The sequence below is a fragment of the Corvus kubaryi genome, unplaced genomic scaffold, assembly GCF_017639235.1.
Source record: "Corvus kubaryi isolate FWS band 111438036 unplaced genomic scaffold, C.kubaryi_AGA036_p1.0 37367, whole genome shotgun sequence".
Taxonomy (NCBI): domain Eukaryota; kingdom Metazoa; phylum Chordata; class Aves; order Passeriformes; family Corvidae; genus Corvus; species Corvus kubaryi.
The window spans coordinates 5,848,014-5,874,565 of record NW_024581119.1 but is presented as its reverse complement, the minus strand read 5'-3'; the positions used below and the strand labels follow the sequence as shown (position 1 = coordinate 5,874,565).

The 26,552-nt window shown below is 53.1% G+C and overlaps 2 protein-coding genes across 10 annotated transcripts in view; one reads left to right on the top strand and one right to left on the bottom strand.

Moving 5' to 3' along the window:
* Window positions 1-25,312, top strand: part of ARHGAP32 (Rho GTPase activating protein 32) — a 237,828-nt gene extending 212,516 nt beyond the window's left edge. For all 9 annotated transcript variants that reach the window (XM_042034019.1, XM_042034020.1, XM_042034017.1 and 6 more), the window contains 11 exons: window positions 2,356-2,458; window positions 5,280-5,424; window positions 6,055-6,137; window positions 8,347-8,454; window positions 9,705-9,850; window positions 12,735-12,936; window positions 13,718-13,863; window positions 14,781-14,855; window positions 15,415-16,266; window positions 16,903-17,777; window positions 18,859-25,312. In XM_042034019.1, the coding sequence (XP_041889953.1) occupies window positions 2,356-2,458; window positions 5,280-5,424; window positions 6,055-6,137; window positions 8,347-8,454; window positions 9,705-9,850; window positions 12,735-12,936; window positions 13,718-13,863; window positions 14,781-14,855; window positions 15,415-16,266; window positions 16,903-17,777; window positions 18,859-21,090 (4,967 nt within the window). In that variant the 3' untranslated portion in view covers window positions 21,091-25,312. The remainder of the gene's footprint in view (window positions 1-2,355; window positions 2,459-5,279; window positions 5,425-6,054; window positions 6,138-8,346; window positions 8,455-9,704; window positions 9,851-12,734; window positions 12,937-13,717; window positions 13,864-14,780; window positions 14,856-15,414; window positions 16,267-16,902; window positions 17,778-18,858) is intronic.
* The window catches only part of KCNJ5 (potassium inwardly rectifying channel subfamily J member 5), an 82,615-nt gene continuing 61,053 nt past the window's right edge, over window positions 4,991-26,552 (bottom strand). The window contains exon 3 of the mRNA XM_042034026.1: window positions 4,991-8,586. Coding sequence (XP_041889960.1) covers window positions 8,564-8,586 — 23 coding nt within the window. The 3' untranslated portion in view covers window positions 4,991-8,563. The remainder of the gene's footprint in view (window positions 8,587-26,552) is intronic.

Here is a 26,552-nt window from a genome sequence, read left to right as displayed (position 1 = left end):
AGGCTCTTCCATGACAAAAGAGAACTTGAGGCAGAGCGTTGGTGCTGCAGCCCTCGGCTCCCCTGCCCTGCTCCCCACTGTCACTCCAGGTTTCCTGGTGGGAATGGGGCAGACAGGGAGGGTGCTGTTTATTTATCTGCCTCTTGATGTGTTTGCTTCTTGATTTATTTGCATCTTGATTTATTTATTTCAGTGGGCTCTACTGATTCCAGGGGCCCCCTCCTGTGGCTGCAGGATGGACCATTTAGGTCTTTGGGATTTGCAGCATTAGCAGATGTTGCCACAACACTTTAAAACTTGGTAAAACTCCTTTGCCCGATCCTCTGGGACTCCTGCATGCAGGAAATGCTGCTGCTGGGGGCTTAGCCCTGTGCAGGTCACTGGTGAGATCTGTGACCATTGTAGGGGTGGTGGTGGGGCAGGTGCGCATGGACATCCACAGGGTCTGGTTCGGGTGTGTCTGGCAGCCTGGGGTGCTCTTCTCCCACAGGGGACAAACACCACCGGCTGTGTCAGCACACAGAGCCTTGTCCTCGTCCTTTGCTGCACGGGATGGAGCTGTTGCACCTCTGCTGCCCTGCACAGTTCACATCTGGGCCCCACCCATGTCCCAGTGCTGTAGTGCAGTACAGTGCACACTTCAGCCCTTTCTGGCCACTGCTTGAGTAGGATAGAACTCCTTCCCTGTCCACTTCCAGCCTTAAAAACTTTCTTTTTCAAGAGGTGTTGAATCTTTTTGCATAAAGGCTTAAGTGTTGTCCTCCAGAAATGTTTTTGAGACACTATGAGAATTCTGGGCCTCGTGTTCTACCTGCTCTGCTCAAATCTGTCCTTGTGGGTGACTGATAGATGTGTCCCCAGCGTGCTCTGGGTGTGTGTTCAGTGAGAACCTGTTGCCTATCCCAGCTCAGAGTGTCTGGTTGGTTCCTGAAGCCATCAGCTGTGGTCCTCCTTGGAGCTCACCAGTGCCGAGGTAGCAGGAGGCTTCACCTCCACCGGTTTTCGTTCCCCAGAAAAGTAGCACTGGGTTTCCAAGGCTCTTTGCTTAATGTACAACAGCTCTGCTTGTCTCAAAGCCTGCCCCTGACTGGAAAATGGTGAGAGCTGCTGTACATCCCTGGGAATGTAACTCCGGAGCCTGGCTGGCTCGGTTCTGGCTGTCTCTTGGTGCCTTGGGGCATTCCAGGTGCAGGGTTTAATCTGCTCCAGCTGAGCCTGCGATTGACACGCTGCAGGATTTACAGCTTTCACCCTGTCCTGTGCTCCAGTGCAGAGCAGACGTGCCTTTATCCTGGGAGATACACCTGCTGATTTCCAGGGAGCCGTCTGAAAGGAGCCTTTCCTCCAGCTGCGAGGGTTTGCTGCAGGCTGGGAAAGCAGCCTTGTGGAGGCTGGGGGGAGCATGGAGCACCCAAGTGCAGCAGCCCTTGGGAGCAGTGCCTGCCAGATGGCGTTTGCTGCGTGGGGTAAGGGGATTTGCCACATGAGCTGCTCGGAATCTGTGTCACATGGCACATTGGCCAGACCTGGCATCTACAGAACAAACCGAGATCAGCAGAGGAGCTGCTGCAAAAGGGCGGCTGGCAGAGGGATCCACAGGGACCCCAGCTTTTTCTGTGAAGATTTGCTGATGCTCACAGGAGCTCTCTCTGTGTTGGGGGCAGTTTTATGGCCTTTTGTAAATCCAGGGATTCGCTCCTCTTTGAGCTTCCAGGGATGGACGCGCGGCCCCGGCATTGGATGTGCGTGAGCCTGGGAAGCCAGCTGGAAGGAATGGGGTGGTGAAGCGGCTGCAATATTAACTTGACACCTGATTATATCCCCTGGGCTGATTTTTCCATTCTGTCATGCCCCGCTCTGTCTGCACTTTCTGTGAGCGTGGGATGCTGTGGAGCTCTCCACATCCAGCTGAAATTATTGGGGATGAAATTATCGGTTATAAAAGCTCTCCTGGCCATGCTGCCAAAAGTAGCATCTCCCTGATGTTTGTATTTCCTTAAACCAAGCAGGATAGGTTAATCCTATCTAGATTTGAAAGATAGCATTTATTCCATTTTAAGGCTCTTCTGGGATGGGATTTCACACCACAGTTCCTGTGCAAGTTGTCATGGGACCTGTACTGTCTCTGTTTGGCCAGAATTGGCCTTTTTTGACCTGATCCATATCCTGGCATTCTCTTGTTAAAGCAGGAGCACCTCTGACCAGTTTCCACACCAACTCCTGAAGTTAAATTTCCTACAGGCTTTCTCCCCTAAGGAGGAACTGAAGCCATGGCCCAGCTGGGAGTAGTTTATGGCACCTGCCAAGAGCACAGCCTGAACCAGGACTTCACTAACCCCAGCTGTTGTTGTTCAGTGCCCCAGGTCCTCAAGAGCTGCACTGAGTTCATCGAGAAGCACGGCATTGTGGATGGGATATACCGGCTGTCCGGGATCGCCTCCAACATCCAGAAACTCCGGTAAGGGCCTGCCTTGGAGCCCCTGGCACGGGCAGGGGCACAGCCTGGGCTTCCACAGGCAGAGTCATCCTGCAGGAAGCTTTCCTTCGGGGTAGAGGATCAGGCTCATGGTGTCACTGTGCTGTCATGTTTCATTTCTGTTCCTCCTCGCTCCGGGAGCCCTTTGGAGCAGTTGATGTTTCTCCCTGCTGCCTTGGGCTCCTGGCTTTTACCCGCAGTTAATTGGTGATGTGCAAAGGATACATGCCTGAGTCTGGGGGGTGGCACTGCTGTGCTGCACAGGGAAGGGCCAGGAGTGTGTCCTGGTTGTGTTCCCATCACAGCAAACCCTTTATTGTTTTGTGAGGCTGTTTTCCTCCTGCCGTTTGGTGTGGGATGTTCTGTTGTGGAGCACTGAGGGTGCCGAGTGGACGTGACTCATTCCAGCACTGGTCCTGGGCCCGCGGCCTGCAGAGGCAGCACGGGGGGATTTTCCGTAGGCAGAGGATTTTTTTGGTCCCAGCTGTCCCCCAGTTCAGTGGGCAGGTTTGAGCTGGGACAGTGACTGTTCAAACCCTTGGATGGATGGATTTGTTCTGCTTCAAATTAATCCTGTTTCTCATCCGAGCAAGTCCCATTTTAAAAATCTGGTCCCAAGGCTTTGATATCCAGAATCCAAAGGCTCCAACTGGAGCTGTGACTGAATAAAACATTTGCTGTTGCTTCAGTTACATCCCTTTATTCCCCATTTTGACTTGTGCTGGACCATCCTTCTAATCTCTGCCCTAGTCCATTTTTTCCCTTTAGTGTTGCCAGGACCATTTTCTCCTTCACTGTGTATCAAAGGTGCTTTAGAAATGGTTTTCTAAAATTGTAATTGCATCATTCCCTGTTCCAGTGCAGAGAATGCAGTAACAGCCTGTTTTCCAGGTTTCTGAGATGTTCCAAGGACAAAAGGAAGGGAGTACATGGCATAACTTATTGACGCTGTCCCTGTTCATGTAAATCACTACAGATTTTGAGTGTTTGATGAACGTAAGACACGTCTTGCTGCAGTCCCCAGCTGTATAAACAGGGCATTTCAAAGCTAGGGCTGCAGTATCCTTACAAGTGAGTCACTGTGCTTAGGTTTCCCACAGAAGAACTGGATCTCCTGGATTTAAAGGGCTTTTTGGTTGGAGAGAAGGTTAGAGAATTTATTCCACGTGGGGGATTTCTGTGGGACAGAGGTTGGCTCTTCAGTAGGGCAGTAGCTGCCTTTATTTGGCAGGTGGGCCAGCAGAGCCGTTGTTGGTTTGGGGTGTGGATCCCTGTATCCTGGTATCCTGGCTCTTTGTGAGAGCTGTGGAGTTGTGTTCTTTGCCTAACGAAATCTTCCTTTGGGTCAGAAGGAGTAACATGTAGCACTGGGAACAGCCAGTGCAGAGGGATGGAGGGTTGAGTGTAGTGGGGCATCCCTCTCTTCCCTCCACATTCACTTCTGCAGGGGAACAGCTCACTCTGACCCAGTGTGAGCTTTATTCCCAGGAAAAGCCAGTGGAGTGGGGCAGGATATGGGCAGGGAGGTGGAGCCAGGGCTGAGTGTGTTTGTGTGGGGCGGGCTCGTGCCTTCCTGAGCTTCTCTGTGGAGCCAAGTGCAGGAACTGAGTTTCTGTCCCAGATGTGAGCGAGGGGGGAGTCAGAAGGTGCCTGTGGCAGTGGTGTGTGCTTGACACTGAAGGCTTGGAAAACTGAATCCTTCCCTTCCTCCTGTGCTGTCCGTGGAGTGAGGAAGGGATGGCCTGTTCACCCTGAGGAGGTGGGGACCTGTCCTGCCCCTGGTGTGGGGTGTGAAAGGCTTCCCACGAGCAGTGTCTGTGTCCAGGGATGGACGGAGCTCGGCCTGGTCCCGGGAGGGCCCAGTTACAAACACGCCTGGTGCCCTGGGCACGTCCTGCTCTGCTCACCTGGGCAGAGTGAGCTCAGGGGTTGTGTGGCCCTCTGGGCACAACCTGCCAGCTTTGGGTGGGGGACAGGACAGGGACAGGGACGTGGCCACCACAGCCAGCCCCAGCTGTGGTTGCAGTGCTGACAGGATGAGTCCCCATGGCTGTGAGCAGCCTGAAGGCCCTGGCAGGGACCCCGAGGTTCTCCAGCTCCCAGGGCCTGGCTCACCACGCTCATCCCCCTGGAGTGTCCTGCTAATTGGAAACAGCACTTCCCAGCACATACTCCCAGCAGTGAGCCAGCTCAGCCTTCTGAGCTCAGCTTTTATTTCATAAACATTGGTGATTTGGGGTTTTTTCTCTCTCTGAAAACCAAGGGAGTGCTATGGGATTTTCTTCATGTGGTTCCTGGCTGTCTTCTCCCTGTAGCAGAGGCAGGCTCAGCTCACCAGCTCATCCCCCAGGAATTCCTGCACTCCCTGGTTTCCATATGCTGCCGATGGCAGTGCTGCTGGCATGGCTTTGTCATTGCCATTTCCAGGCCTTTGAAATGCAGAGGGACAGCAGCTTTCATCATTCCTATGGGCAATCCCAGGCACAGCCCTTGGGAGTTAAACTTGTTCTTGTGGTCTTGGAAGATGTTCTCTGGAGACTTTGTGAAAAGCCCTGATGCAGCAAAAAGGATTGCAGCCAGTTGGTCGTAAAACTAGCTGAAAATGCCTTATTAGAAAAAAGAAAAGTCTCTTTTTTGGAAAAAATCCCCACTGGCTGCCCCACAGCCGTGGGTCATGTGGCTTTGGTGACTAAGTGTTTATTTTTTCCTGTAAATCAGGAAAGCCTTGCTGTAATTTGCGCTGGGTTTGATGTCATTCCTCCTCCTCAAACCCCTTTACCCATTTCTCTGTTCTCATTGCCAGCCACGAGTTCGACTCCGAGCAGATTCCTGACCTGACCAAGGACATTTACATCCAGGACATCCACTGTGTGGGCTCCCTGTGCAAGCTGTACTTCCGTGAGCTCCCCAACCCCCTGCTCACCTACCAACTCTATGAGAAGTTCTCCGTAAGTATGAGGCAAATGTGGGGCACTTCCCCTTTCAGTGGGGCTTCAGCTGGTAGAGCAGAGAAAACCTGGAAGCTGGACCTGCCTTCCACTCTCTTCCCTCTCTGCTCTGTGTCAGTTGGGGTTTGGAGCCATCAGAAGGGTGTATCACCAGAATTCCCAGCCTGACACTGTGCTGCCCACACTCCCGATTCCATCCTGCCATTCCAGAAGGGGCTGGCAGTGGCCCGGGGTCTGAGGGGCCTTTTCTGTGTCCCCTTTAGGTTACTCACAGCTGCCTTTGTCCCCTGTGCCACACTGTGTTGGTTCCACTTGAGGGGCCCCAGCAGAAGGTACCTGGCACACTTCCCACGCTTTGCAGGAGTTCCCATCTTGTTTGCCATTTCCCAGGAATGGGATGAGAAGCAAGTGATTCTCTGAGCTGAATGCCTTCTGCAGGAATTCTCTGTGCCATTAACATGGTCATGAGGTCATGAGTTACTTGGCCTTCCTTACGTGATCCATGTGCTGCTCTGTCCCCAAGACAGACCCCTCGCCCAAGGGGGAGAAGAGCAACAAAATCCACCTCACTGCCAAGATTGGTGTGTTAGGGGTTTATTTGCAGCTAAATCCTTTCCTGCCTCATTCCAGGATGCTGTTTCTGCTGCTACAGATGAGGAAAGGCTGGTTAAGATCCATGATGTGATCCAGCAGCTGCCACCTCCCCACTACAGGTGAGTGCAGCCTTTGGGGTGTTGTGGGCATTTTGTGAGAGGAATTCTGTAATTCCAGTTTCCCTCTCCAGACAGCCACACTGTGCCTCTGCATACTGAAATGGTTATGGCTATAGAAGGTTGATTTATATTTTAATTAGCTCCTTCCCAAACACTGTACACTAAACATGGTCTTAGTTGACTTCCTTGGAAAACTCCGTGTGGGAGGGAAAGAGGAGCTCGTTATGTCAGACTAAGGAAACAGTTTCATTGTGGGGGGGCACAATACAGTGCTAAGAGCACTTTAAAAAAAGTGAAATATAGCCAAAAAATTGCTCAGGCCTTCAGTCAAACTTGGTCAACTGTATTTTGTCTCCAGATTGCCCCTCCCTGCAACAATAGTAATGAGCAAATACAACAATGCTCTGTGAGAATAACTGATATAATTAGTTATATTAGTGTTACATATTAGAGAGCATAATATGGTGTTTAAAAATCACCAGTTAAAATACTGTATTCAAGTTAATTAGTGGTAGTAAGAACTCATGCTGTATGGTAATGAGTCTTGACTAAGAACAACAACATTTTAACGGTCTTTAGTAACAAAAATTATGGCAGGGTATGGTGAAAAGGCATCAGACGAATTGGTATTGGTGATAGGCGTTAATAACTGCATAGAATACATGTTAATGAGACTTCAATATTAATAACTAGTGATGCATGGTAAGTAGCATTCACTAATTGTGAATTGCACTTGGTAGAAACAGCTAATGACAGTGTATGGTGGAAGTTATTTACAGATTGGTGACTATTTTAATTGGCTGGGCCAGTTGCCCTGATGTGTCCCCGTGGTTTAGGTGCCCGTTTGGGGTGAATGCAGGCGGTATTTGGCTGTTGTTACCTAAATTACAATACTTCATCACAATCATCAATTGATTATTGTAACGTATGTTAATCTGCAGGATGAGTTAGAATTCTGGTCCAAGTGGTCTGGTGTAACACATGAGGACAGCTATCCATAACTATTTATAGTCATTTCTGCTAATAAATGCTTAAATTTCAATTACTGTGATCTGTGGTGATTAGCTGGACAACTGCAGTGCTGCAGTGAGTGGTATAAATAACTAATTGTAAAAGTTAACTGGGATTTAACTGATGTGTTATAAACTACAGCTGTGCTACTTGCTCTTTCTGTAAGGTTGGCTAGTTGGTGCAACAGCTGCTGCTTGTAGTAACTAATTGCAACACTGATGTTAATTGAGGGGGGTGTGGCCCTTGGAAAAATAGACTGATCTCCTTCTTTTCCATTCACCTCTTCCCTGAAATGATTTTTGCTTTATGGGGCTGGTTAAACTGGGCACTGGTACCAGCAGCTCATCAGTCTCTGAGAGGGGGCACAACACCTGGCTGTAGAATCTGTAGGTTACAGGGGGCTGCTCTCCTTTCCTGGGGTTTACTTGGAAAAAGGAAAAAACACTTTATTTTTCTTCCACTCAGTGATGAGAAGTTGCAGGCAGGAGGTATCTGCTTGGTTTCCAGCCATAGCTGTTTTCTTCACTTCCAGTCTTGTCTATTTGTGGAATTTTGAGCCCCAAAACACCCTCCCTGCTCCATCTCACTTCCCCCCCAAAAAAGGACAGGCTGTGAGACAGACACAAGCCAGGGGCACCAGGAGGGTAGAGCAGCATTTTCACTGCCACCTCCTGCTCCCTCCTCCCCAGCCTGTATTAAACACAAGAGTGCTTAATATATAAAACCCACCATTTTTTAATGTGAACAGAAGCCTCCAAAGTTTAACCTTCTATCTGTCTTACCCACCCACAGGAAACCTGCAGCCAGGAATTTCCAAAGTAGGGCTCAGATACAGCTGGCTGGTTTTCAGTGTCCTGGGGTGTCTGAATCAATACTCCCCCCCTTCCCAGGATTAGCATTCCACATCCTTCCCTGCACATCCCTGAGCAGCCCCTCAGGGCTGCCACACACCTGCAGAGGGGTTTTTTCTGGAACTGTCCTTTCCTTGAGCCTGGACAAGTCAGAAGAGACTCCCCTCACCCCAGCATGTGTCATTATTGCCGAAGCCACGTCCACCGTGGGGCTGAGGGGAAGGAGTTCAACATTCCTTTCTGGGAGCTGTCAAACCAAAAGGAAATAATGAGCTGGGTTTGTGCTGTGGATCACGGCCTGGCTTTGCTCAGTGGTGCTGAACGTTTGCCTCTCTCCTGTTTTCCAGGACACTGGAGTTCCTAATGAGACACTTGGCTCGTCTGGCTGATTATTGCTCCATCACAAATATGCACACCAAGAACTTGGCCATCGTCTGGGCTCCAAACCTCCTCAGGTACTGTGGGATTTTCCCATTTCAATAGAAGATAAATGTTCACATTTATAAACAACAGATACTCCAGAAAATCCCAGCTTTCAGCAGCTGGGAAGAGCTCTTCCTTTCTTCACCCAGTGTGCTCTTCTCCTCCTGTAAAATATGGGAAATTATTCTAAGCAGGATTTAAGATCAACTGGCAAGTTCCTGACCTAGTGATGTAAACCAGCCCCTGTATTATCCTGTCTCACACAACACAGTTCCACTGCCTGCAGTTCTGTCAGTAGTGACAAAGAAGAGTTCCCTCAACCCTCTTTTAGAGGATAATTTCTCCTCTCCTGGTTAGATGAGACTGGTGTGTCTTTGATCATCCAGGAAAATTTCTGCAGTGGCATCACTGATTTCCCACTGCATAAGTCTCTAGAGTCTAATTTGACAGCTTTTGGCTGCAAGAATTGAAACTTACAGAAGTGATCTTGGATAAATCTGTCCCCTAAAATCGGCTTTGAATCTGCATGATAGGGCACTTTAATGGTGTAACTTAAAAAATTTTGCTTTAAAAGCAAAAAAAGAGTATCACCCTGCCCTCTATTGTACTGACTCCTGAACTGCTGTTGTTAGCAACCTGAGAAATCCGAGTGTGCAGTTCATCGTGCAATCCCAGAAGGGTTTTGGGTTGGGAGGGACCTTAAAGCCCCTGCCATGGGCAGGGACACCTTCACCTATCCCAGATTGCTCCAAGCCCTGTCCTGGCCTTGGACACTCCCAGTTTATGCATGTGGGCTCTTCTTTCTGGCAATTCTTCCACAAGCAGTGGAGTGATCTTGTGTTTGAGATTGCTTTGGTGGGTCCTGGGGCACTCACTCAGCAGGATCAGTTGGAGACACTCCCTGCTCAAGGGAAAATCCCCTTAGAGGCCACAGCAGGTTTGTACAACAGCACTGCCTTAAACTGTTCCAGCCATGGAGATGAGTTAACAAAGAGCTCTTCACTGTGGGTGTTCAGTGTATTTACCTCAATTCAGACCTGTCCCACACTCCCTTTTCCTCCCAGCCCAGTGTTCCTCTTGCCCTGTGAGTAAGACTGGCACCTGGATCTGCAGTTTGGCCATAAATCCCCACAGTCAGTGCTCATTTGTGAGCGTTGCTGAGATTGAACCCCAGAACTGTCCTGAAGCCTTTTCTGCCTGAGCCCCAGGCCCTGCAGCCCCACAGGTGCCCCGGCCTCAGGCAGCAGGAGCCTCTCCCCTCACGCAGTGTCCCTTTGTGCAGGTCCAAGCAGATCGAGTCCGCCTGCTTCAGCGGCACGGCCGCCTTCATGGAGGTGCGGATCCAGTCGGTGGTGGTGGAGTTCATCCTGAACCACGTGGATGTGCTCTTCAGCTCCAAGCTCAGCTCTGTCATCCGGGATGGGGCAGGTGCGTGCTCTCTGCTGCTTCACTTGGGCAGGAATGGCAGCACTTTGTGGGTCTCTGAGCCTCCTCTGGGACGCTGAAATGTTTTTATTTTAACCTAGAGGACACGTTTCTGGGTTGGGATGTCAGAACCCAGACATGGCTTGGTTTTAGAAATTGCTGTCTGTACCTTTCTTAGAAGCCACAGGAGTGCAGAGATGAATGTTTGGCTTCTACTTCTATGTCCTGCCACCGTGAAATTGCAAGGAATCACTTAAATCTTTGTCCCCCCTGCTCCCTCTCCTTTTTAAAACCATCTTACTGATGCTTCTGCTTCAGTATTACTTACCAATGTCTGTCTACCCTCATCCATACCTTAGAGCACAAAGAGGAATGAACTGGTGTAATGCAGTCTCTCTGCATTCAGTAATGTTGAGGCTAAGGAACTTAAATCTTGCTCTTAAAAGGCTATTTTGACATCTCCTGTACCGGTTATTCCTTCTGCAGAGCCTGTGTGGGCTCATGAGCAGGGCTGAGCAGCCACACGGCTCAGGCTGGTGTTGCTTTAGGATGAGGAATGAACCTGGAGCACCTGGAACGTCATCCAGCCTTGCAACCTACAAATTCCCTGGAGTAACTGAGACCATGTACCTGTTCCATTGAGAAGGAGCAGAGTTGCACCGGGAGAAAAGTTTACTCTGTGTCAGTGTGGCTGCTACAAGCTGTTCCTGCTCCTAAGCAGCATTAAGGCTGCACCATCTGCCTTGATAACCTGCCCTTGCCTGGAACATGCACAGACACTGCAATTGCCCCCACCTGGGGACTGCACAGAGCTGGGTTTCCACTGTATTTGCTGCTCCCTTCTTTTAAACAAACCCTACCTCTGCTTAGGCTGGCAGAGTTGATCCAAGTCCAGCTTTTTCTCCTGCCGTAAGGCAGTTCTAAGTCCATGTGTTGCGTTCCACTGTGGCGAAACTGCGAGGAGTTGTTTTAAAAATGGATGGTCGGGAAGGAAATTAAGCCAAACAAGGCAAATGTTGTATCTGAGAACCATTTATTGGTAACAAAAAAGAGAAGGAAAAGGAGTTGCCCGAACGAAAGAGGGCTGGAAGAGACAGAAAAGAAGAAAGGAGAATGGAAAAGGACTGGGGGAGAGGAGAGAGAGGGGACAGAGAGAAAAAGAGGGCGTTACCCCCCGCGGGTCAGGGCAGTGCTGTGGGTGCCCTGGTGGGGGCTGTGCTCGCTGCCTGCCTGGGGCTGCTCCCGAGGGGCGACGGCCCGGGACACGCGGCGAGTGGGCGCTCGGACGGAGCACCAGGAGCCTGGACAGGGTCACGGCAGGATCGGCGCGGCAGGGAAGGATGCAGGCAGCCCGGGCAAGGACATGGGGTGAAGTGGCACAGGAAGGCAGGACAGGTGCGAGGGCGAGCCAGCGAGGGCAGCAGAGCCAGAAGGCAGGCTGGGGCCAGGGCAAAGGAGCGAGCGAGCCAGCTGGCAAACACCAGCAAACAGCAGCGAGCCCCACGAGCAGCAGTGCAGTTGGTTTTTCTACCCCCTGGCCCCTCCCAAAGTCCGCCTGCTGACAGGGAACCACTGGTCTGGTCCAACCTTCCTGTGCCATCCATGGGTGGAGACCTTTCTCGACCTGACTGGAGAAGCTCCTCCACAGTGTCCTACTGCCTGCCCCATGGGAGGTGTTGCCAGGCAGAGTCCCCCCAGAGCCCAGGCTGCTTCTGGTTGCCTCCTGCACATGGCACATGTGCACCCCTCCTCCACATGCCTCTGACAGCCATAGCAAAACTGAATTGGCTCCTCGCACCATGGAAGCCAGAGGTTAGCTTGGCTGAGCAGTGCCAGCCCCAGCAGGCTGACTCTGCCAGGGGAAGGAAGATAAGCATGCCCCGAATCCCAGCCAGATGATTATCCAGGCTTAGAATGGCCCGTGTAAATTCAGCTAATTGTTTAATGACTTGGTCATTTGCATTCAGTGGCTTTGACACAGACCTGGCAGGGAGAAGGGTCAGGCTGTTGGGCAGCATATTGACCAAGTGCAGGAATTCTGCATCCCAGAATGGCTTCCTGGGAGCCTCTGGGTGTGAGCACAGCTCCTGCACCCACCTGTGAGAGGGGTGCTGCCAGACCTGTTTTGACCTGAACTTCACCCAGGACAGCATTTACAGCTCCCACACCCCCCAGACTGTGCATCCTTCCCACAGAGCTGTGCTGCTCCAGGGCCAGCCGTGGGACTGGACCAACCAGGATGTTCTGCACTGGCACATCTCCCCCACAGCCCCGAACTCACCTGGGAATAACCCTAGAAACACCTGTACAAGAGGCAGTGGCAGACACAGGAGAGCTGCTCCTACAACAGGCTCCCTGTAATCTCCTCTCCACTGAAGCTGTCAGCAGCAGGAGGCAGCAGCAGCTACTTTGAAATTTTACACATTTGTCTCCAAAACCAGGCACAAGCTGTAAAAGGCCACGGGCAGGGCACACACCAGATTCTGTTTGCTTTGCCCAGGTGCACTTTGGTTTTTAGCAGCTTCAGTCACACATGGCATTTCCTGCTGCAGCGAGAAGTGGAATCTGGGAATGGCCCAGGTTTTATACAAAGGAAAACATAATTTTCTTTATGCTCTTGAATAGAGATGAAGGAAAGTATGTCACAAAGGTTTCAAGGTTTCCATCCTGCCTGCTTCCCTCTGCTTTTTTTTTTAATACACTAAGCCATTATTCTTTTAGTCATCAACGTATCTGTGACATTGTGACCACATTTTGTCCACGTCTTGGTGGTTGGGATAACAAAGGTTCAGAAAAACACAGCACCTCCCTAGACACACAGAGCTGAGCTTTGATCTCTGCACTGCTGTTTGCTGACTCTCCCTGTTGCCTGTGGTTTTCCTTGCAGGGCACAGCTCTTTGTCCCGGCCCAAGTCTCTGCTGGTGTCCTCCCCCTCCACGAAGCTGCTCACGCTGGAGGAGGCTCAGGCACGGACGCAGGCCCAGATCAACTCTCCCATCGTGGCAGACAGCAAGTACATCGAAGTGGGAGAAGGCCCAGCAGCTTTGCAGGGGAAGTTCCACACAGTTATAGACTTCCCATCTGAAAGGTAGAGACAGGTTTCCTTTCCAGCATGTGTCATACCTGTGTTATTTTGAATATGGCAAGAATTTGCTTATATTGACTTGAGACTTGTTAAATATGTAAAGCATTGGAGCCAGTTTTCCACCTGCTGTGGACTCTGGGAGGATTTAGCTCACATCAGTGGTGTGGTGGACTTGGTGTAGCCAAATAATTTGTGCTCTACTCCCTTGTTTTCAGCAGGGGTATCATTAAATGTATATAAATCCCTGTTGTCTGTGATGCAGAGATGCCTGGACCAGTCAGACACAGAAATGTAAACAGGGTGAACACCTGCAGATGCTGGGGTTTTCCAGATCTCAGGACTAAGTGCCTGTCACAGATCCAGGTTCGCTTGAAGTGGAGCAGTTGGACAGGCTTGAGGACACTAGAAATTAAATATGGCAGTGGAGGAGACAAAGGTGGCTTTACAGCAGGAGTGAGAGATGCTTTCGAACACCTTTATGGCTGTCCAGCTTCCCAGAGAGCTGGGGCTTCTTCCATAAAATCCATCCCTTGGCTGCTGGACTGGACAAGGAGGAGCCCTTCCTCACCTGCACTGCAGCTGCTTTGCAGAGGCTGGGGGAATTCACCTAGCAAGACTTTAGGGCTGAGCCAGAAGAATGAAAACATCCTCGGCTATGGAGAAGAGGGAGTTTCCAAGCAGAAACCAGGAGTTTCTGAGCAGAAAGCAGAGAGTGCTGATGACAAGCAGCCAGGATTGAGCTGCAGCTCCCCCTCCATCTATGTGTTCCATTTTCTCTCCCCAGGAAAAGGCCTCCCAGCAAGATGAAGAAGTCTCCAGTGGGGAGCTGGCGTTCCTTCTTCAACCTGGGAAAATCCTCCTCCGTGTCCAAGCGCAAACTGCAGCGCAACCCCAGCGAGCCCTCGGAAATGAAAGCCATAGCCCTGGCAGGTGAGGCCCCCTTCCAAAACCCGGGCATTTCAGCAGTGCAGAGGGATGTTGGCAGCGGGCTTTTATCTCCTTCTAGCGTCCAAGCCGTGCACGACACCTCGAGCAGCTGCTCTTTCCCGATGGATCTCGGGCAGCTCTGGAGCCTGCCAGGGCTTGCACCTCCGTGCTTTGCTTGGAGCAGCTTTGGAAAGACAAGATGTGGGTGCTGCTGTAATAAATCACAGGATAATTCCTTCTGACACTCTCATTATGAAATGAGAATGCAGTTCTGGTTCCCCTTGCTGCTGTCAGAAGATGAAACAAGGGAAAGGCACCTTCCCACAAACATTCCCTCCGAAAGCTGGACCAGAGTACCCAGAGAAGGCAGCCAACAAGCCTTTGTAGCCACAGCCAGGATATGTACGTGGAATTCTCAGCCTTTTCCATATATAATTTTCTGTCTCTTTCCAAACTAAAAAATACCAACGTGTTTTTGCAGTAGAACACACCACAAATCCCAAAATGTGGGCCTGTGAGAACTTTTATCCCCTCATCTCCCAGGTCCCTCTTTAAATTCTTACCCTCACAGTCCTTGCACACTCTATGATGCCCTTTGGGACTGTCTCCTCAGAGACTGAAATTGTACTTGTTTAGTGCCCATAAACCAGGGTGTGTAAATGTTCCTTCCTTCCCCCTTTTTGCGGGGTTTTGCTTGTGGGGATTTGTTTCCCAACCTGTCACCTGCAGCAGTCACCATTTGGCTCAGTTATGGTTTCCAGGTAAAATGAGAATCAGAAACCCACCCTCAAAACAAAATTACTCTCAAGACAGTGATGTTGGTGCTAGAAACGCATTTATGTTTTTCCTGCCACCATTACCCAGCTAAATGTAAACCCCTTTCCTAACTGATCCTTTCCCTGTGTGGTTCCTTCCCTCAGGAGGACGAGGAGACAGCGGGACGCTCCGCTCGGCCAAGAGCGAGGAGTCCCTCACCTCCCTGCATGCCGTGGATGGTAAGGCAGAATCCTACCTGCACTTCCAGGAAATGGGCATTAAGGGAGGCACTTGGTCATCTCTGGCTGCAGATATTAAACAGGGCAGGTTTTCCACCCTTTCAGGGAAGCTGAACTTGCTAACTGATGAAGCAGCTTTCTGCTCCCAGCACAGATGGGTCTCACAGAAATGCTCCTCATGGCTTCTCCTGCTTTGAAGATTAAAAAAAGCAAACCTCTTGCTCTGGTGTAGCTGGCACTGCTTATGTTCATTCCTTGGCACCTCCCCTCGCTATTTAAAGGTTGATAGGACAGTACTGTGAAGGAAAGTCATCTCTGAGAAAGGGCTTCAGCACATTTAAACTGTCTTTGCCTGTGCACACAGCTTAGTTTCAGATTAAGTCACGCAAAAGAGTTTAAGCAAATGTAATACGCAGTTACTGCCAACGATGTTACTTTGTGTGCAGAGATCACCAGGGAACCTCTTGCTGCCTTAGGACTGTTCTGACCCCTGCCCACAGGGCCTGGCCTCCTGGACAGGAGGTGCTGTCACTAACCCATGTGTGTCTCCTCGTTCCAGGTGAATCCAAACTGTTCCGGCCCCGAAGGCCCAGGTCCAGCAGTGATGCCCTGTCTGCCTCCTTCAACGGGGAGCTCCTGGGGAACATGAACCGCTGCAACTCCTATGACAACCTCCCCCACGACGACAGCGACGGGGACGAGGGGCTCATCCACGTCCCTGCCCTCATCTCTCCCCGCTCCTCGGAGGACGTGGACCTGAGCCCGCCGGACATCGGTGTCGCCAGCCTGGACTTTGACCCCATGTCCTTCCAGTGTAGCCCCCCCCAGGCGGAGTCCGAGTGCCTGGACAGCAGCACCTCCCTGCTGGAGTCTGTCGACATCAATAAGGAGAAGCCAAGCCTGCTCAAGAAGGATTTAGAATCAGGCAGCCAGTCCCAGACCCCAGGCAGTGCCACGAGCTCTGAGCCAGTGTCCCCTTTCCAGGAGAAGATGAGTCCCTTCTTTACGCTGGACCTGAGCCCCACGGAAGAGCAGGCCTGCAAACCCCTCAGCTTCTCACCCAAGACAGCCCGAAAGCCCATCAAATCTCCACCACTGACCACAGAACCCACCTCCTTTGTGCTGCCCAGCCGTGTGCCAGAGGCCCTGGGAGGAGTGCCCACCACATCCAGGAACTCCTCTGCTTCCAGCTGGAGCAAAGGGATTGGCATCACTGAGATCACAAACAGGTCCCCAACCCAGATGTCCTTGCCCCTGAAAAACAGTGAAACAGGAGCAGGGGAAGGAGCCCACCAAGAGCTGCAGCATCCCCAGCTAGTGGCTGCTTGCAAAGCAGAGTTGCCAGAAGAAGGGGAGAGAGCCATGCCAAGCAGTCAGAATAAGACTGTACCCGGTGGACACACACAGCCAGGTACAGTGCATTTTCCTCCATTCTTTCTTTAAGTTCCAAAGGGGAGCTGCTCTCAGAACCGTCCTCCTCTGCGTGCCTTTAGGAGAGGGGATTGCCCATCAGTTCTGGTCACGAGTGTCTTGCAGGGCTGTGCAGATCAGTAAGGTCTTAACCTCTGCCTTCTCCCTACATCACACAAATCTCAGATAATTTCCATAATGCTTTATAGTCCGCTTTTTTTTTTCCCATCCTGTCATGCGTGAAAATCTCTAGCATGTCCTTCTCAATCATTTCAGCCAGTAGACCATCTAAGACTTTCCTTTTTTAAATTAAAAATCTGCCAACACTCGAAGAAGGGACCTTTCCGCCTAAAACCTTATGATCAAAATTGTGTAAGGGTATCTTATTCTCTGCTACCTCCTTCCTACCTCTCTAGAAATGCAAGAGGATTTAGACAATCTCTTGGGTTTTTTCCTCTTTGTGATGAACTGCTGTGCTGTCGAGCAGCGTTTGCCTGTGAGACACAAGTGTTTCACATCAGAAGGAACTTCCACTGTGAAAGTGTGGAGAGCATCTATTTTTTTATAATAGTCTTAAGGTCACTCTCCTTATTGGGTAACATAAAATCACTCTCTCTCTCAATTTTCCCCCCATTAGGAGCAGTTGCCCTCGACTCCCCCCAGGATCCTGTTCCCGTCAGTTCTGTGTCTCTTATCCCTCCTCCTCCTCCGAAAAACGCAGCGCGCATGCTGGCCCTAGCGTTAGCCGAGTCCGCACAGCAAGCATCCGCCCAGTCCCACAAAAGGCCAGGAGATGCTCATGCTGAAAGCACAAATTATGGAGAGGCTGAAGCTGGCACAGCTCTAGAAAAGCTCCATCTTTCTGCGGGTGCTCCCGACAAGCTCCACCTGTTCACTGCTCTGCCCGAGAACCGCCTGCACTTCCAGCCCGGGGCACCTTTAGAGCAGGACGGCCAAGGCACGGCCGGGGAGCAGAACCACCCTCCCGGCGCACCTGGAGGCCAGGAGCCCCCGCCTCTCCACGCGGGCGTGCCCGGGGACACGCCTGGCAGCAGGGATGCGGAGCAGGAGCAGTGCAGCTTCCACCCCGGCAGAGCGGGGGACAAGGAGCCTTTCCCGGCCCACGGCGGGGACTGGGAGCCCGCGGCCCCGCACGGCCCGGGGGCACTGCCCGAGCGGGAGCCGCCTGCCGCGGAGCTGGCTGTGGAGCAGCCCCACCTGCGCACGGGCCTGCTTGGGGACAAGCTGCACGCTCCCTGCACGGCCGAGGACAAGCTGCAGTCTCCATCCGTGGCTCCTGCCGGGGACAAGGGCGCCCCGGCCGTGGTGCCGTACCTGAGCACCCTCCCCAGCACGGCCGCTGAGCCCCACGCCCCGCCCGGGGCTGCTCCCCCGGCGGATGTCACCGTCCCGCCCGCGCCGCGTGCGGCCACGGCCCCGGCACAGAGACAGGAGCACCAGGCAGCCGTGGGACAGGTGCCAGCGGCCAAAGCACCCAGCGGCTCCGGGCAGGTACGTGCTGCTCCCTGCACAGCTCCTCTGGAGTGCTGAGCACTGGGAAAGTCGGTCCAAATCCAAATGGCCACGGGGGGATTCGCAGGACAGCAGGAGTGATGTGGGTATAACACAGCCTTGCGGGAAATCCTGTGCTGCTTTCTCAAGGGAACATCCCAGTATACCCACTCTCCTTGGTTTTAAGGAAAAAAGTATCTGCAGAGGCAGCTGACAGAGGGAATGATGGTTCAGAGTGCTCAGAAACAAGAATTCTTGGATCCTCTGACAAGGTCCTCTTCCAGCATCCTGATTAGGGTCTTGTCCAGTCAGTGACAGGATGAGAAGAACAGTCTTAACCTGCGCCGAGGGGGGTTTGGGTTGGACAATAGGAAAAATTTCTTCACAGAAAGGGTGGTTAGGTGCTGGAAGGGGCTGCCCAGGGAACTGGTGGAGTCCCCGTCCCTGGAAGTGTCCAAGGAACAACTGGACATGGCATTCAGTGCTCTGGGCTGGTGACAAGGTGGGGATCAGTCTCAGGTTGGACTCGACGGTCTCAGAGGTCTTTTCCAACCTAAATGATTCTGTGATTGGGTTAAACAAAGCAGGTCAGATTCCTTGTGCAGGATTGAAACATGGAAGTGTTCTGTCAGAAATCCAAACCCCCCAGCCCATGCCTGGCTGCAGCCCATCCTAAGCCCCGCAGCCACATTTAAGGCAGGAATTTCTGCTCTATTGCACTCCTTGATGTGCTCACCAGGGCCCTGAGCAGGTTAAATCCAGGAATGTTTTCATTAACATCATACATTTAAAAGCAGACCACCTAACAAAACACTGAGGGCACTGTGTGAAGAGACAGCCACCTCCTCCCCTTCCTCTGGTTTGGCATTTGCAGAACACAGCAGTTGTGATGGATCCCCAAATCTGCCAGTGGCACCATGCTGAGAGAGGGAACTTACACATCTGTCCTTGCCCAGCAAACAAACCAGGCACAGACAGGCTGTAATGGAGCTGACCCACATGAGTGTCTGGGATGTTCTAACTACACAACAGCAGGGGAAAAGCCGCTTGTCCCTAACTTTGGCTGCTTTCTTCCCTGCAGGTGTGGAGCACTGCTGCACCTGAGAAGCCTCCAGAGCCCGTGCCTGGCTTTGTCTCCGAGAGCAGTTCCAGCACCCGTGGCTCCTCTTCTGTGCCCGCAGGCCACCAGAGCCAGTTGGAAAAGCCTCGGGAGAGCACGAGGGCTCCCCCGCTGCACCTGCGCTCTGAGTCCGTCCCTGCGCCCTCCTCCTACAGCTTCACCCCGCCTGTGCCGCCCGTGAGGACGCTGGAGAGCAAGATCGCCGCAGCCATGCACTCCAACAACACGGACACCATCAACAACTCCAACTACCACTCCTTCCTGGCCTCCTCCATGCTGGCATCCTCCGTGGAGGAGGCGCTGCTGCCACCGCCGCCGCCACCCAAGCACGCGTCCCTGCAGCCGGTGTACGTGCCGCACCCCAAGCCGGAGAGCCTTCCTGAGCCCGTGGGGCCCGACGGCTACCTGCACGCCAAGCACCAGTACCGGCCTGAGAGCGTCCCTGCCCACAGCTACCACGGCAAGGCCGAGCAGCACCAGCCCTACCCGCCCCGCCCGGAGCCGCCCGTTGCTGCAGGCGCGCGCTACGGCTCCTACGGCACGCAGGGCAAGGGCTCTGCCGCGGGCCTGCACCCCAAGCCCCGCGGCCGCACCGACTTCGTGTCGTCCGTGAGCCCCACGGGGCTGCGGGGTGCCGGCTACGTCGAGGAGGCCCCCCCGTACCCCACCATCCGCAGGGTGCAGTCGCTGCACGTGCCCAGCCCGGCCGCCGCCGCCGCCATCCGCTCTGTGCCCATCTCCCGCACGGAGGTGCCTCCGGACGACGAGCCCGTGTACTGCCCGCGGCCCCTCTACCAGTACAAGCCATATCAGCCCCACTCTGACTACCACGTCACGCAGCTCCAGCCTTACTTCGAGAACGGGCGGGTCCATTATCGCTACAGTCCCTACTCCAGCTCCTCCAGCTCCCCCTACTACACCGCGGCCGACGGGAGCTTCTACGACCTGGATCCCTACAGCACCGTGCGGGTGCGGCCCTTCCACGGCCTGCCCGGCCGAGAGTTCGGCCCCTACACGTCCCGGCTGCAGGGCAAGGGGCTGTACCGCTACCCCAGCCTGGCTGCCTACCCCCGGGCAGGGCTCATCAACCACCTGGGCAAGGAGCACAGCTTCGTGAGCAGGGATGTGCCCCCCGCCCCGGACATCAAGCACATGTACATGTCCTGGGACCTGGAGGACATGGAGAAGTACCGCATGCAGTCCATCCGCCGCGAGAGCCGCACGCGCCAGAAGGTCAAAGGGCCCCTCATGTCCCAGTACGACAACGTGGCCCCGCTGCTGCCGGACGAGCTGGGGGGCCTGGACTCCGTCCACCTGCGCAGCAAATCGGATCCTGGCAAGAGCGGGCTGCTCACGGTGGCCGAAGGGAAGGAGGGCAGGTACCCGGCCAAGGCGGCCACGCCCGAGGGGGATGAGCGTTACTACGGGCAGCACGCAGAGCCCGAGCTGGACAGAGCCCACTACCACGGCGGGGGCTACGGGAACGGGCAGCCCGAGAAGCCATCCCTGCCCCAGAAGCAGAGCAGCATCCGGAACAGGAAGATGCACGAGCCGGGCGGCAGCAGCAGCGAGCACAGGACGCATTTGCAGCAGGAAGCGAGCCATAGGCAGCCTTCCGAACCCAAAAACGGGCCCCCCTACTCCGAGTACAGGCCTAAGGGTGGCCCAGAGCCGTCCGAGCCCATGGGCTACCAGCACTCGGGCAGCAAGTACATCCCGGCCGGCCAGGAGACCCTGAGGCTGAACCACAAGGAGGGGAGGCTGGCAGAGGACAGGCCAGACCTGGAGAGGCCCCGAGGCAGAGCATCCATGGAGAAGCACTCCAGAGACTGCTACAAGGAGGAGGAACACGCTGCCCCTTCCGTGGCGCCGCCGCCCAAGCCCGAGCGGAGCCACAGCCTCCGGATGCAGCACCCCGAGCCCATGGAGAGGGACTCTGCCCTGCTGTACCCCTACCAAACCCTGGGCAAGCGCCAAAGCACGATGACTGTGGTGTCCCAGTACGATAATCTGGAGGATTACCATACCCTGCCTCAGCACCAAAGAGGGGGCTATGCTGGAGCAGGGGGCTTCGTGCCCCCCGGCTTCCCCCACGTGCACAGCAGAACTTACGCCACGGCGCTGGGGCAGGGAGCCTTCCTGCCCACAGAGCTGTGTCTGCAGAGGCCCGAGACAGAGGTGCACGTCGAGTGAGCTGGGGAGGACGAGGGATAGAGTCTAAGCAGCCTCTGCTGGACAGTGGACTGTTTTATTTTTTCAGTGATGGAAAAAAACCCCCCGACCCTGCCCCGGTGAGCAAAGCAAACCCCCCTCAGCCCCCCCGGCCCCCACTCACTGTTTTTACGTAGTAGAGCTATAGATTTTCATGTAGTTTTGAGCCACCTGGGAGGACAGGGCAGGCTGTTGGCACACAGGTGTTGCCAGAGGCCGGGCAGGGCTGACACAGAAGCTGTTGGGGCAGGGAGGGAAGGAGTTTTCCCTTCCCAGACGTGACACTGGCTGCTCCTCCCCACGCCCACGGTCCCATGCACAATGGGCTGTGCACGATGGACTCTGCCTGCAGCTCTCTCCTGCTGCAAACTGCCTGTCCCAGGCTGGCTCCCGGGAAAGGGGCTCCCTGCCACGCTGTGGAGGAACCACTGCTCCTTGGAGTTACACAGCAAGAGTGGGGCTGGGGGAAAGGCTCCCCAGGGATCCTCTCCTGGGTTCATGCTGAGGCCCTGCCTCTCCCGTGGGCATGGTGCACCCACTGCAGCTGCTCCGAGGTGGGTGGGGGCCTGTTTTGACTTCAAACCTGTGGAATAGGCTCCGAAGCCAGCTCACAACACGTCTCACTTGTTACATTTCTTGCTTAACAAGCTGCTTCTGCCTACAAGGAGTCCAGTTCCTTCACGTTTCTCTACTGTAAGCAGAGGCCAGCTGCGGGAGCCACGTAGGGCAGGTTTGCATTTCTCACACCAAAAGAAATAAAACACAAAACTACACCAAACCCTACCCCCAGAACAGCACACCCATTCCATGCCAGTTCTTCCTCTTTGCTGCAAGGCTCTCCGTGGCCTAGATGAGCTCATTCCATCCTGTGGCTGGCCAGACTGTGTCATCTCACTGCAAACAATACTAGAACAAGAGATTTTTAAAAAGTCTATAGCATTATGTAAATCAGAGCCCACCTTGCCAGCTGTGTGTGACAAGTTGTCTGCATGAGCAGCTGCCCTGGGCCAGGTCCTGCAGCAATTCCATCAGGGAATGCTCCTACTGAGCTTAAGCTGGAGTTCTCCAGGCTCTCTGCAGCCTCTGCATTCCATGTTGGGCAGAGATCCCTGTGGAGTTGCGGCACACAGGGAGCAGTGCTGTGCCCAGGTGCAGCTCCCCCAGTACTCAGTGAGTAGGGACAGAAGGCCAGTGCACTCTAAAATACACCAAATATGGTGTCCAAGCTGTTGAAAAGCTCTGATATTGTAAAAACAGCCTGGCAGCTCCTCATGCTGCCTCTCAGATTCCCCAGGACTCACACCCCCTGTACAAATAAAGCACATCCATCCCATTAGGCAGGGCTTGCAAGCAATACTTGAGATTTAGAAGTTTTTAAATGTTTGCTGATAAATTCCAGGGCCATTCCTGTTCTGTGTGGTTGAAGAACTTCTCTACCTGTTTCAAATCTCTAATGTTTTATGAAAAAACCTGGAAGTCCTGCACTTAGCACACAGCTGCTTAGGTGGGGTTTTTTTGAACAAAAAAGTTTCATGGCTATTTTGGGACTTTTAAATCCTAAGGAAAACCTGCTTCTAGTTGCTGACTAGTCTGTAGCTGTTTGCTTCTTTTAACCTTGGAGCCTTGTCTGGGGCTGTTTCAGTAACTACCTTCTGGTTCTGTTTTATTGTGCAATGCTGGTGTTTTAAGCATTTTGTTTAGAAGAGTTCTCACATGTTACAGAACGAAATCTGGCAGTAGGAAAGAAGGAAGAAAAAAAAAAAAAAAAGAGAAAAAAGCAGCACTGTGATCCAGGTTACCACAATCTCCTCATGAGGAATTCCCAGGTAGAGGGGTTGGGGTTTTTGGTGAGGGAATGCTTTTTGTAATGTTTTCTTTTAAGGAAAACAGAACTACACACAGAGGGGCCACTGGGTGAGCCAGGCTGTCTCCACTGGCAGTAGCTCCCAGGAAAGGCTGAGCTGCCCCGGTTCCTTGGGAGCCAGGCTGGATTATCTGTGCTCTCAGCAGAGCTGTGTTGTACCAGGACCAGCCTCAGCCCCTGGATACCTGCCAGGTCTCCAGCTGAAGCAGGGACAAGTGTTTGGTTCAGGCTATTTGGGATTCAGGCTATTTGGGATTCAGGTAATGAGAGCTGCAGGTCCCACCTCTCTCTCTGTGAAAGCCTTAACTCCCCCCGTGCCCCGCAGCCTCTCCCTCCCTCCACCTGGGCCTTACATCAGCTAGGACTATCCTGCCACTACAAGGAGCTGCTCCCAGCTCCCACTATTTGTAAACGCCTCTGGATTTTCCTGCTCGAAGCCACTGTCTCCCTGTAGAGCCCGAGTGCCATCCCTGGGCAGCCCCTGCTCCTCAGTGCCGTGCTGCTCCCGCCCGAGCCAGGCTCTCCCTGTGTTGTGTGAAGTGCCGGGTGCGAAGCACCCGCTCATCCCATCGGAAACAAACCTTTCCCAAAGGGCTCCTGGAAGTGCTCACTTGTACCCTAACCCAGAGGGCTGCTGCAAACAGCCTTTTGGGAACGAGAGGAAGAAGACAGACAGCAGTGACTCCCTGCCATCTCCCCCTAGGCACGCAGCCCCAGCCAGGTGTGCTCCAAGGGTGGAAGCTCTCCAAGAACCCAAACTCGTGTCCAGCACTACTGAGCCACAGTACAGAATTCAGAAAGGTGAAGGCACCAGCTTTTCCCAGATAACATAGACCAACACCTTTTGTTGTTGCTTCTGCCCACGGCTTCAGCATCCCGCACGATCCCGCCCTGCCAAGCCATACAGTGAACTATGCAGTCCTGCTCCTGCTCTGGGCTCAGTCTGCTGGTCCTACAGAGAGTTCTACATCCTCATTAATCCCAAAATTCATAGGTGAGGTTGGAAAGGGTGCATCAGAGCAAGGCGGGGAGGTGACACCAGGAGTCTGGGGTGGGCGAGGTGGAGGAAGGTGACAGCCCAGTCCTGTGTCCCAGCAGAGGAGTGGAGAGCAGGGGGACGGCAGCACAGCAGGTAATTCTCTAATCCAAGTGCAGTTGTGCTCGGGCTCAGTAATTCCTTGCCTAACCACGTCCCCACGAGGTGACAGCAGCTCTGTTCCTCAGCAGTTCCCTCACATGGGCGCTGTCTGCATCTTCAGCTGCCACTCCCTCCGTTTCCAGACGAGGGTCTCCCAGTGCACGCAGGAATGGGGGTCCAGGAGTGTGCTCCAGCTCTGGATTTTCACCTCTGCTTTGGAGTAGGACGTGAACCCCAGGAGACCTTCCTTGGGAAGGGGAGTGCAGTCAGTGGGTGAGTAATGAGGACTTGGCCCCTATGAAGTCTTATGTAAAGCATTAATTTCTGACTTCTGCAGAGTCTTATCAGGTGATATCTATATGCATCTCTGAGAACACCCCCACAACTTTGTGCCTCTGTCTTTGCAGTGATCCCCCTGCCCTGCTCATCACTGGGGGGATTAGTAAGGATTGCACAGTGGTAGTAAGTTGCTACACAAAACCAAAACCGACTTGAAAACGTCCTGTTCCTCTTCGAGCCCAGAAGGGACAGAACCTCAAGTGTGCTCTGCCATCCCCCAGGCTGGTGACAGGGCATTGACTCGAGTGATGTGTTAAATGTCAGGAAATCTGGGTGAGAAGTTGTTTTCCTTCCTTTCGTTGCGGCGGCTTAGGCATGTTCCTGTTTTCCCAGCGCCCCGGGTCCCGGTGTGAAAGGCATGGTGTGGTGTGAGCAAACAGCACCATTCCTCCTGTGTGCAGGGTCCTGCCTCGTCCAGCTGGGGGGAGGGAGGGGGGGAGAAAAGGGTTGTTGTTTTGCCGTTCATTTTCCTGCTGTAGAAGACTTGATTTTTCTTTCCCTGAGCCGCATGAAAGAAACATCCCAGAGAGTCTTGGGTTGCCTTTGGAGTTCCCTTCACTTTAATTTATAGAGTGTCTTTTTTTGTGAACTGGTGTAAAATGTATATGCCGACAAGCTCATGTATTTTTATGTAAATATTTTTTGTGGTTTCCCCACTTGCCCTTCTCTGTAAATATTTAGAATTCTCATATTCTTCTCACCTTGTATGATGCAGATGTGGTTTTGTTTCTGTTTTTTATTTGTACTGTAATGCAACAATCCAGACTGAGGTGTCTTGTGGTATTAAACAAAAGCAACAGTCCCACTGAGCTCACACTCAGATGTGCAACTTGACAGCATTAATCAAGCCAGGTTAAAAACTACTCTGCTGTGCCTGTGTGTATTTTTTCCTCTGCCTTGTTAATTAACAGTGTAGTTAAAAAAACAAAACAGGGAGAGCCAGCCTGGGGCCGTGCTTTGGAGGGAGGGATGCTGGCAGGCAGCTAAGGATGAAGGAGGTGACTTTGAGTTCTGTGCCAAGGCTTGGGCTTATCTGTGCCACTCGTGCCCATTGCTGCTTCCTAACAATAAATAAACCTGCCTGGGCTGTGTGAGTGTCCCTTTCCTCTCACCCAGCAGGACAGCACGAGCAGAAACAGCCTGGCCCTGGCACAGAAGGCACAGGGCAGATGAAGTCAGGACAAACAGATGGCACAGGCCACCTCTGAGCTGGCCGGGAGGGATTCTGGGCACCACAGTAATACTGCTCATAGTTAATAGCAAAAAGATTATTAAAGGAAGCGAATTTCAAACATTTTTAACACTCTGAGAAGGAATTCTCAGAGTCTTTTCATCCAGTAAATGTTACGGGGTGTAGAACTGCTGCCAGGAATCAAACCAGCCTAATCCTCCTCTCCTTGGAGGACAGGTGACCCCACTGCTCATGGCCCTGTGGGGTGGGGGTGGCTCCTGCTGTGCAGTCCAGCTCTGCCCGGAGGCTTTGTGTGAGCACAGCGGGGCTGCGTTAGGGCTTCGGAAATCTTGGCCTCATCTGCTCCCAAATCCTCCCTTTCCAGTCCAGATCTGCTCATTAATGCACACCCAGACTCGGCACTGCTGTCCTTGTAGGGTTCCACCAGCAAACCCAGCAGCCCAACCCTCCTGTGTGAGCCAGGAATTCCTGCTCTGCCAGAGCCAGGAGCAGGGAGCCTTGCAGAGCACCCTCTGTGCTCAGTGTCCCCCCTCTCGTGGGAGGACACCAGAGCTGCCCTCGGAGGGCAGGACATGACCAGGCTGACTTGGCAAATAAAAATCTTGACTTTTCAGTCCAGTAGACAAATTCACAACTGAAGTGTTGGTGGCTGCTCAGCCCTTTTCTGCACAGTACTCTGCTGAGAAGGGTGGGTAAATCTATGCCAGGACACTTGGGTTGGGTGGGTAAGGGAAGAGCAGGAGGATGAACCCCAGGGGTGTTTCCTCAGGGAGCAGCCCCAGAAGTGACATCCACCTCCCCAGCTTGGCTTGGCCTGAAATGCTCCAAAAGCAGCACCACGGGCATTTCCTTTAATGCCACCGAGATCCCAGTGAGCCCTGAATTCCAGGCCTGGGGTTCCACACGCCGGG